Source organism: Pararge aegeria, chromosome 21, assembly GCF_905163445.1.
Source record: "Pararge aegeria chromosome 21, ilParAegt1.1, whole genome shotgun sequence".
Classification (NCBI taxonomy): domain Eukaryota; kingdom Metazoa; phylum Arthropoda; class Insecta; order Lepidoptera; family Nymphalidae; genus Pararge; species Pararge aegeria.
The window spans coordinates 13,163,853-13,175,948 of NC_053200.1; the positions used below are offsets into that span (position 1 = coordinate 13,163,853).

Sequence of the window (12,096 nt, forward strand, 5' to 3'; positions counted from 1 at the left end):
TGAAGCTGGGTCCTAACCACTACGCTTTCACCGCTTCGATAGAAATATTCAATACATTATTAAGTTGTTACCTATTGTTAAATAACACGATCAATTTTAGACACAAAGTAGGTGTGAAACAAATAAAAAAAATCATAAATTTCGCAATTTTGGCGCATAAAATATTTGACTTGACATCTTAAAAATCATTTTATACGAGGCCGAGTTCCTTTTAAGATCCACGAGTGGGTGTATTACATGTATTAAACACAGCTAAAAAAAATGTTGAAGCTCTTAAAATATTTTTGTGGGAGTACTAAATAGGTCTTACGTTGATTGACAGTAAGTGCTCGGGTACTTGCGTGAGCACTGTCCAAAAAATTAAAATAACATTATTAGATATCTACCTGACATGAAACTTTAAGAGTGCGCTAGCCGCTAGCTAGGATGCTTGCGTGAGCGCGGCTAAAAAGCACACAAAAATCATTTTGGGTTTTATAAGGTAATGATTACAATCTAAAAAATCGAAGCATCGAGCTTTCTCACCAGGAAGAAAGGTAAGTTTGTTATGGTTATTAGAGGAGCCACGATTTGTATGCCAACAATTAATGTCACCAGCCTATATTTGTGACGAGTGCCGTTTTAATTTATATCATTTAATTTATCATTTTATAATTTTCCGTTTATTTTTAAATCTGAAAGTAATAATCCCGTACCACACAGCAAGAATTTAATAGAACTAAATCAAATCACCAATCCGCACTAGGCCAGCGTGGTGGACTACGGCCTTAACCCCTTCTTAATGTAGGAGGAGACCCCTGCTCTGTAGTGGGCCGGTATAGGGTTGATGTGATGATGATGATGAAATCAAATCACAGCAATAGCCCGGAGTTCGGAAGGTGCTGTTGTCCAATCCCGTGACACTGAATTCGAAGAGAGCCCCCTGTTTATCTGTGGTGATATATTTACTCACACCATTTCATTCACTTGCTTGCAATAGGATGAAGATGTAGACAATGAAAAAATATTGGTGCTAATTCTGTTTTACTCTTATCTCTATTTTTAATCAGGACATTAAAAATAGAAATAAGTGTAAAACCGATTTATTTCTTAGTACATAATTTAATTTTTAATACTTGTCAGATCAATTTATAGTTTAAAAGTCGCTTCGACTAATAAAAAATGCATACCTGAACGTCCTGTAATTTTTATGTGTATTTAAAAATATATATTTTTTATGTATAAGTTAAAAACCGATTTATTTCTTTCAAACCAGTACATTAAATTTATTTTACAGATTTTGAATAACTACTAGAATGATTATCCGATTACGTATTTGCACTGCTAGCTAGCGCTACCTTAATGTACGAAGTGTGGCATAATTATTTTCAGAAGCATCATTATAAGAGGTCATCTTGAGGTCGTTACTGATAAAGTGGTTTATTTCATAGTTTTTTTTGTTGTTATATAAGTAGTAAGTACCTAGTCTAGTATATAATTTAATTTTTAATACTTGTCAGATCAATTAACAGTTTAAAAGTAGCTTTGACTGATAAAAATTGCATACCTGAAGGTCCTGTAATTTTTATGTGTATTTAAAAATATATAATTTTTATGTATAAGTGAAAATTCCCTACACACGTCTCACTTCCTACCCGCGGAGTTTTCAGAAATTTCAGAAGTATAACTTTTCCCATTTTATGGTAAACGTTTAGAGGTAAAATAATTCAACAACTTTCAACTGCTAAACGAAAGGATGTGTTCGAGAAATACTGCTAAAGTGGAGTTGTTTTTTATGCTTCAATATTAGTTGTGTCACGGTTTTTATATGTTCTTAATTCTTTGCTAAAAGCAACTACAAATATTTCCTTCAACATTTTTAATGTAGAAAATTACTAGATTTCCTAGCTACTATATAAAAGCACTACGTTTTTATTTTAAGTGGCGCCGACTTAAAAATGTAGGAAATACTTATTTCTTGCTTCTTAGTTGTTTTATAAAATCGGTTCTTTTTTATCAAAACATTTTTATCACGCGTTTTAGTGGGCACGTTTGCAATTATATTTTAGTTATAATATTAAAATGTCAACTGCTCATAACCTGCTACAAAATATTGCTTTTCGGTGGACATCCTTGGTCTTTATCATCCGTTTGATGTGACTAAATTGTACTTTTCGAAAGAAAACGCTCAAGTTACATTAAAATATACTCAAATCGCTATAGGTGTGCGTATGATATTTAAAGAGTTACTTCGATTTTTCCAGGATCCCTCCTCTGAGATTGAAATACCAAACAAAAAAAAACTGTTCATAATTGGAGTAATTGCATAGGAAATATATAAAAAAATATAAAGACAGTCGAATTGAGAACCTCCTCCTTTTTTCAAGTCGGTTGAAAAATAACCGGAATATAGCATAATTATAGATAACTGCAATTAGAAGTAATAAAGTAACGATAAAAATCGTTTTTTTTCCGTAGCCACAACAATGTTTGATACAATCGCTGTGTTAACAAATTTCGTAACATAACTCTATTGTCTACGCTCTATGGAAGGGCGTTGTAGGTAAATTGACCGTGATGCTTACGTAGTAAGTAACAAGTGATGCTGAGACGGTTTAATTGCTGAAAATCTCCATAACTCTTGGTCTCCATACAAAATGTCTACTAGTAAATATTGGTGTTACTTTTATAAATAAATAAATATACTACGACAATACACACATCGCCATCTAGCCCCAAAGTAAGCGTAGCTTGTGTTATGGGTACTGAGATAGCTGATGAATATTTTTTTATGAATATAATACACATAAATACTTATAATATACAGATAAACACCCAGACACTAAAAAACATTCATGTTCATCACACAAATACTTTCCAGTTGTGGGAGTCGAACCCACGACCTTGGACTCAGAAAGCAGGGTCGCTGCCCACTGCGCCACTCCGCCGTCGGTTTTATTATTAAGTTTCCTTAGATTTCTCAATCGCATCAATAATCACTCAGGTCAGATCATGATAGATTTTGTCGCGCTATGTATGTGTGTATTGCTATCCTTTTCCTACTCTTCCCTCTAGAAAAGGACATCATCATTACCAACCTAGTACCGGCCCACTATAGGCCTTCTTCTCTAAGAACAACAGGCTGATTGGTAGATTTTATAGAAGGTTCAGGCATGCAGTTTTCCTCACGAAATATTGCTTCAACAGTAAAGGAATACATCTTTAAAAGCGAGTGATTTTTAATTGCTTAAATTAAAAACGCACATAACTCTGAAAAGTGAAGCCGACACCCTTACCTATCTATCAATGTTTGTTATAGATGACATAATCTTATATTAATATATAAAGCTGAAAAGTTGAACGCCATGGTCTCAGGAACTACTGGTCCGATTTGATAAATTATTCCGGTGTTGGATAGCCCATTTATCGAGGAAGACTATATATATATATATATGTATATAAGATCTTTGCGTGATGATATATATATAGGTATCATAACCAATAGGAGCATAGGACCAATGAAGAATCTTTTAAAATCAGGTTTTATCCTTTTGAGAGCTTCCGCTGTATGCGCTGCGTAATCGGTTAAAGTTTTGATAAAATCATGTGTGACAGTTGTAAGTAACAACAGATTTAAAAGTTCTAAAAAAAAGTCCGCCAGAGCATATGTCTATCTTTTAAGTTTTTCTTATAATAGGACAAGGTCGCGAGAGACCGCTAGTATACAACGTGTAACAGATTTACGAAATAATATCGAAGCATGCATAAGAAGATATATTTAATAAGGAATCCTGTAAAAATATCAAATCGAAAGAAGCGTTTTTATCTTTCCATACAAACTAATTCTAAGTGTTCACTAATGGCACCCCTATTGAAGATAAAAGTCCGACATGCGCATAGTACACGCTACGCGACATACCTAATAAAGTGACATGATTTTAATTTTGCCTTGATGTTAGGGCTGTATCTGGTTAATTTCAGTATAAACTATAATAATAATAATAAATATACTACGACAATACACACATCGCCACCTAGCCCCAAAGTAAGCGTAGCTTGTGTTATGGGTACTAAGATGACTGATGAATATTTTTATGAATTATATATACATAAATACTTATAAAATACACATAAACACCCAGACACTGAAAAACACTTAATCATCACACAAACATTTTCCAGTTGTGGGAATCGAACCCACGGCCTTGGACTCAGGGTCGCTGCCCACTGCGCCAGTCGGCCGTCAACTATGGCAGTGATTTACTCAAAAACTATTAAGTTTTCGGTTTCACAGATAAGTCTCAGAGACAGTAAATAATGTACCTCTAAAGCCTGTGAAATATTATTTCGGTTTTCGTTAACACATTGTATTATAAGCCTTACTAACAATGTGAAAGGGTATTTGTTTGTTTGCCCTTCCTTTACGCCCTTACTGAGAAACCAGTACTACTACTTATTTTTATCCCAGGAAAACAAAGATGGTTTCCACGGTGCCTGCAAAAAACGCGACAAAAGCTAGTATAAAATATATAGCGTTTATATTCAGGCCTACTAAATTCAACGTGTCATCTGGAGTTTTTGGTTAAATTTCGGACGTAAGGCAATCCGACCAAAAACTTTTATTTTCTTGTTCCTAAATCCTTGTAAATTAGGTAAGTGTATTTGTTCTAAAAGTATTTACTCAGGTAAATCTTCTGTTTGTATTCCATTACAGGTTAGCCCTCGACCGCAATCTCACCTGGCGTAAGTGATGATGCAGTCTAAGATGGTAGCGGGCTAACTAGTTAGGGAGTATGGTAGAGATATATCTAATCGGTTTCTACGCGAAATCGCACCGGAACACTAAATCGCTTACTTGCACATATTGTCGATAGGGCGGTAACTAGCCACGACAAAAGCCTCCCACCAGAGTCAGAAATTATAAATTCCCAAATTTCCCCGGCCGGGAATCGAACCTAGGACCAGTGCTCCTATACACAGTGCTCACCATTGCGCCAGGGAGGTCGTCTCAGACAGTCGTAGACCGTAGATGATGTATTATTACGCAGTCACCTAAACTGATTAAAGATGTAGAGATTTAACGAATATTTTCGTGTTTGATCAACATTTCTTACATATAGATATATAGATACCGACAAAAAGAACACGAGAGCGGGTAGTCAGATTCTGCCCGTGACATCCAACTTGACATCTCGTACCTACGCAGTGCCGTCGTGGCCACGATCCATGCAACTGTGTCGAAATATCGGCAAATCCAAAATATATTATATCTAGGCGAAAATCCCCTCCATTTTATTTGCCCTTAGTCAGATCAAAATACGCTCTTAATTCAAAAATCGCTTCTTAATCTTTATAGAGCTACTCAAAGCTATAATAATAATTTCTCGGATTTAGATTTATTTAATCTTACTCTTGCTCAGTTAAAAAAACATCTTTATTCTAAATTCTAACTTCTAATTGTTCTACGTAAAAGTACTACTTATGTTTTCACATATCCACTTTGATGGATATTGTTAATAAGGGTCTTCCCTTATTTACATTATCTGTCAATAATATGTGTTTTATACATATTCTAAAGTTTCATAATTAAGTTATAAGTTTGCTGTCAATTTTAATGTATTCGTTAGATTTATTAGCGGCTACTTAATTGGTGTATGTATGTGTTATTTTCTTTGTACTAATTTTAAGTATTAAGTATACTTTTTGGGCCTTAATAAATAAAATAAAAATAATTATCGTGTTATGTACTCGTTGAACTAAACTGAATAAAATATAGAGTTACTATAAAGGTACTCACCAGTAAGGACATCTCAGTCTTCGGCATCATAGTGACGTCACCAGGTCGAACTCCTGGTCCGCAGTAGGGTAGACTGGGACCTCTATTCGGTGGGGGCTCATGAAGAGCCAGTAAGGCCGCATGGAGTCGCGCTCGGGCCGCACTGATGCCGCCCGCACCTCTCACCGCCGCTTCCACCACGTCCCCTATATCCCTCTCCCACCGTATCGGTATGCCGTGCATGAGATCGGTTCGTTTCACTGGGTATTCCCTGTGCGAAAGAAAGTTTCTTTTAAGTGATTTATTGGCGCGCCGTATCACTAAAATCGAGCTGGTCATATTAAGTACTTTTCGAATAATTTTGACCGCCGCACCGCGCCGTGGACACTTGATATAGGATGCTTCTTAAACACCATAATATCAAGTTAATTTTCTTAATATTTTTTTTAAATTTTATTTTTGAGTCGCTTAGCTGCAATTGCAATCGGCCGGGCACATAGCTCGCAGAACACACACACACACACCGGTTAATACAGTGTTTATCAACTGACAACAAGGTGGACAGAATACATCAAGCGAATCGCTGGAAGCTGCTGGAAACAAGATTTTGGAACACCCTGCAAAAGACCTATGGCCAGCAGTAGACAAAAAAAAATACCCTGTCAAGTACGTTGTGGGCTCTTCTTAAACCAAGGCGCGTATGGCACTCTCGTAGCTTAAGGTTTAAGTTGGCGAACGAAATAATCACAATCCCCCTATAATTATGTAAACATATATGTATGAACGCTTCATAAGTGCCTGTGATAGGCCTACATGAATAATAAAATTTTGAATTTGAATTTGAATTATACCTGCATCCTCCAAGACATGCTCGGATGTCCTCTTTCAGACTACGTGATAGAGTGCACGACGGACTCCCATCCGAGTCCGTAGTAGACCTAAGAGACCCGTCGTTCTTCTCTGAGGAGAGTCGCCGCTCAGGCTCCGGTTCATACTGCTCGTTCTTTGGTAAGTTTGGTGAGACACGACCGTGGCTGCCGCCGGCGCTGCCGTAGCCTGAACGAGAAATAAAAAACCTGTGTAATGCACAAAACCCGTGTAATACAAAAACCAGTGTACTACAAAGACCCTTGTAATACCAAAACCCGTGAAACGCAAAAACCCGTGTCATTAACTTCACAAAAGAAAAGGGAACATAGTATAATATTCAAATGTCTTTTTCACCGTCTCTTTGTTGAACCTTACCATATTAGAAGATTCTTGTTTTAAGGTTTTTTGTGCTATACACTACATATCACCCTATAAGAGCCCTCAGGAACATATTTTACAACGACGTTCACTACCTCTTTGAGGTTTGAGTTAACAGCCTTATGGCCGTTTTCACCAACGACGAACTAGGCAATGCCTAAATAAGTAACACATAATCTAAGGAGATTCCTAGGCATACAACACAGCTCACCAATAGTTATTGCCTAAGATTTGGTAAATTTTTATTTTCTATAGTCATCGCTTAAATCATTAGGTACTCGATTTATGTTATGCCTAAGTTTAGTGAAAACGGGCATAAACGAGCATATATAGGATCATCGAGGTGGATTCCTATTACAATGTATACAACCTCTTTGTCCATATCAACAGTGCTTAAGTTAAACGCCTTGGGATCGCTGTTTTTTATTTTTAAACAGTCACAGACATACCTAACTACACTTCGCAGAGTAAGAAACAAGTTCTATGAAGTGCCGTCCTGCGACTATCAAACTGAGGTGCATCAGTTAGAGGTGCATGCCGGGGTTCGAACTCGGCTCCCTGAAAGCGAAGCGGAAGTCCCAACCACTAAGCTATCACCGACACCTACGCGACATTATACCGAAACGTATAGCTTAGCGGCACGTCTTTGTGGTTAGGGTGGTAACTAGGCACGGCCGAAGCCTCCCACTAGAAACAATTAATTCAACAGACCCGAAGAAGTAGATGGCGCCCTGCGTGGGACACGTGGCTCATCCGGTACTTCCACCTCGGGGACTTCCTCATCTACGATGATCACTACCTCTTGTTCTTCTTCCTCTGCGTACAAAGGGTTTGACCTGGAAGAGAGTTTTTCAAAACATACATAAATTATATACAGATAAACACCCAGACACTGATAAACATTCATGTTCATCACACTAACATTTTCCAGATATAACATGTAATATAACACGACGTACAACGGAAGGTTCCGGCCGACCAAGTACTGAGACAAGCCCAGAGGAAGAAGAACACTAGCGGACCCGCGCGACTTTGTCCGCGAATGAGTCAACTTCATAAAGTAGTCGTATGTTGTCGCGGACTATTTTATAGAACTTTAAAGAAACAATTCCGATATACTTACTACATATTTCCGTCGTTTGGCGTAACGTTTACCGCTCACGCATCGTACGCTTTGAAATCTCTCAAAGAGGATATTTTTTGCAGTATTTGCAGCTTTAATTGATCAAATTAAAAACAAAATCTAAATCGAAACTGCATTCTCTTCCAATAAAAAAAGTAAGTTTAAGTTGATTATCGATAAAACACGAATAAAATTACATTTTCTAAAAATGAATCCTAGCTAGATCGATCTATCGCCCCCGAAACCCCCAGTATACTAAATTTCATGAAAATCGTTGGCGCCGATTCCGAGATTTCAATTATATATATATACAAGAATTGCTCGTTTAAAGATATAAGATATCTCCCTCCAAAACCCCCCGTATACTAAATTTCATGAAAATCGTTGGCGCCGATTCCGAAATTCCAATTATATTTATACAAGAATTGCTCGTTTAAAGATATAAGATATAACATTTGAATTTAACTTGGCACTATGGCACGGGACGGACAAAGAATATTTTCTTCCGATCTGACACTGAGAATCTCTAGAACGATAAAACCAATACAGTTTAATTAACAGATTCAAAAGAATTTATTAATTTGTTTCTACCAACCGTAATTGACTCAGCGATAATGGCAATATTTTATTTAGTTTTATTACCAGCAACCGAACTCAATCTATCATCAGTTTCTGCTACAGTTCTCTCATCAGCGCAATAATTTAAAAAAAGAACCGAGTCAATGAAGACAAATTACTTGCTTAAAATTAGTTCATCTATTGAAATCGAATATATAATAGACCATCAAATGAATAACTAATTATTGATCCAAGAGCCAGTGAACTAGTTATTGCGTGTATCAAAACACGCTCATTATCAAAAACTTTTTAAAGCATAGTGGTTTTTGCAGTTCTCTTTTATCTGTATATATAAAAGGCAAAGACTGACTGACTGATCTAACAACGCACAGCTCAAACCACTTTACGGATCAGGCTGAAATTTTGCACACAGATAGTAATTAAAACTTAAACATCCGCTAAGAACGGATTTTTGAAAATTCTATCCCTAAGAGGGTTAAATGGGGGATGAAAGTTTGTATAAAATCCTTTATTTATCAATTTATTTATCAAGTTACATCCATGAAACTTTGATTTTAGGTTTTAGATTAAAAAAAAAAAGAAATACGTGTTTCACAAATTTTAAAAATTCCAACTCCGAAGACATCAAATAGGGGATGAAAATTCATATGAAAGTTTTGATTGTTTAAGTAATTTACGTTCATATTTTTCTATTAACAGCAAGACTTTTTTTAACCTCTGTAGTTAAAATTTACCAAATTAAAAATTGAACTTAACATGAGCGAAGCGGGAAAAAGCTAGTCCTTCCATATAGAGTTTGGACAAAAAAAACTGATGTCTTTCGAATTCTGCGCCACACTTACAGCATTTTCTATTAGGGAAAAATTATATTTACCTATTGCTGTAATAGTTTCTGAAGACAATGGCAGTGGTATGACTGACAGACAGACCGACCGATAGACATGATCAAAGACCAGAGATTTCTTATTTTATTACGTAACAAGAATATTGCTTACAGCGGTTCGCAATGCAGATTCTACTGTAATAAAGTAGGAAGGAGTTATTCAGCATTTAAATTACTGGTCTAACATAAAAGACCTCTGCATTTTAAGTACATCGGTGGCTAATTATGACGAGTTTTTTGTAATTTTATGTTGTTTCACTAACGCTTCGATGGCAAATATATGAATATATTAACTCTCTAGGTTCTCGTTCTACCGATACCGAATTATTTTATGCCTTTTTTATTAGTTAGTGAGTTTACTCAATATAACAATAGCACGCGAGATGTAAAGTTTCGTTTTTGTTTATTATAATCAAAATAATTCTTGGTTTGATTACATTTTGCCCAAAAAAAAGATTATGCCTTTCTAGACTAACTTGCAACAAATACATAACTATTTAGCCACAAAAATATAGTATGTTTATTTTTTTTTTATATATATATTTATAGCGGGCAAACGAGCAAGTGGGTCATCTGATGTTAAGTGATCACTAATGCCCATAAACATCTGCAACACCAGAGGATCCACCGATGCTTTGCGAGTTTATTTTTAACTACGTAATGTGTACATTGCATAGTTAAATGGTGCTAGCAGCACCGCAGTCCAAAATTTTCATGGAACGTTCATTCCAGTGGTGTCCATAATATATTGTAGTGTGTAAGGAACTATTCGCCAGCTCTCAGCCTATTTTACGCATCTATAATATAGGTGCTACTCAATTACAAGTATTTTCATAATGCCTGTCTAATGTAATCAGAATTCGCTTCGCCTAAAGTGCTTTCAAGATGGAAGGTGAAGTAAACCACGATCACGACTATTGAAATACAGTGCGAGTCGCCTTTAAACGCCACTATACAGGATAATTTTGAAACCACTGCGGATTTTTTTGTTGGTGTTTTGGTATCGGTAATCTTTATATATATATTTCTTGTGTGCGTGTGTATGTCACTGAACTCCTCCTAAACGGCTGGACCGATATGAATTAATTTTTTGGTACGCGATTGGGTGGCACCCTGGATGGTTTAGATTCACAAACCAGCCCGACAGATGGCGCTGGGGCTCCGCTTGTCTATATATATAAAAGAAAGCTGTGTTAGTTACACCAATTATAACTCAAGAACGGCTGGAGCAATTTAATGGTATTTGATTTTTTTGATTCCTCTTAGACCGGAATAGGATAATGAGTAGTAAAATATATAATTCACCAAAAAAAAAATGATTCGCGGTACGAAGTTCGCCGGGACAGCTAGTATATATATAAAAGAAAGTTGTGTTAGTTACACCATTTATAACTCAAGAACGGCTGGACCAATTTTTATGATATTTGATTTTTTGGATTCCTCTTAGACCGGAATAGGATGAGTATTAAAATATATAATTCACCAAAAAAAAAAAAATGATCCGCGGTACGAAGTTCGCCGGGACAGATGAATATATTTCCAATTTTTTTTTTTTTTTACCATTTAACTAAGTTTAAAATAAGCAAATCTTGGCTACGCGTAATATCTCTACCTAAATAAATAATAGCCCCCTACCATCTTAGGCTCAGTGGCGTGCACTTGGTTTCTTACCATGGTATGCATACAGGAGGAAAATTGCATAAAACGGCAAAAATCCTCCTGCTCTACGAGATATATATCCATTTTAGGGTATGCAGTGCTTTTGTGCATGTATGAAGTGCACGCCACTGCTTAGGCTACATTACTTACCACCAGGTGAGATTGCAGTCATGGGCTAACTCTTAGTGGATTAAAAAAAAAATACAACGTAATGTGTGGCATGCATAGGTAAGTAATGGGTTTTTCAATTTGAACTGTTTAAGTTATTATTATGCTTTATTTTATGGAATTACCGCTGCGACGATAGGACCGAGTGCGAGAACGTTGATCGCAAGTTAACAGCTAAGAGGTTGTGTGTTAGGGTGCCCATAATTATCTTTTCCGGGGACTAATCTTTTGTAACCGTTAAGTTCTGTATCGTTAAGTAAATCATAAAAATAAAAAATATTGTATAACGTTCATAAATTTGAATGGACATATAAGGGCAGCGGATGATGAGGCGCAGGTGTTAAGCCTCATGTAATCACACCGGCAACCAAGCCCTTGAGACCAAAACACAGATATGCTGCTCTAACATTAATTAGAAAATCATTATCATTAGCTGTTTGGAGTCCCACGGGAACTTACATATTATATATATCACGTATGCATATCATTATGCATAATTCTGACCATTCTGACCTAAGATCTTGTTTTTTTAAATAAACATACATGTAAAGGCAGGTTTGCTAGCAGATACCTAGTATGTGCCCTTATTTAGCCGTCTTCTTTTATGCTATTGGTTTCTTAGGGTATCTAACCAAAATCGCTCTGAAGCTATAAGACCGCCAAATGTATACCTATCTGTAC

General features: G+C 36.2%; 1 protein-coding gene across 1 annotated transcript in view; it reads right to left on the bottom strand.

Moving 5' to 3' along the window:
* The window catches only part of LOC120633130, an 83,032-nt gene that overhangs the window by 39,601 nt on the left and 31,335 nt on the right, over nucleotides 1-12,096 (bottom strand). Inside the window, exons 3-5 of the mRNA XM_039903245.1 lie at nucleotides 7,715-7,839; nucleotides 6,607-6,811; nucleotides 5,777-6,026 (exon numbers count right to left, since the gene is read on the bottom strand). Of these exons, the coding sequence (XP_039759179.1) occupies nucleotides 5,777-6,026; nucleotides 6,607-6,811; nucleotides 7,715-7,839 (580 nt within the window). The remainder of the gene's footprint in view (nucleotides 1-5,776; nucleotides 6,027-6,606; nucleotides 6,812-7,714; nucleotides 7,840-12,096) is intronic.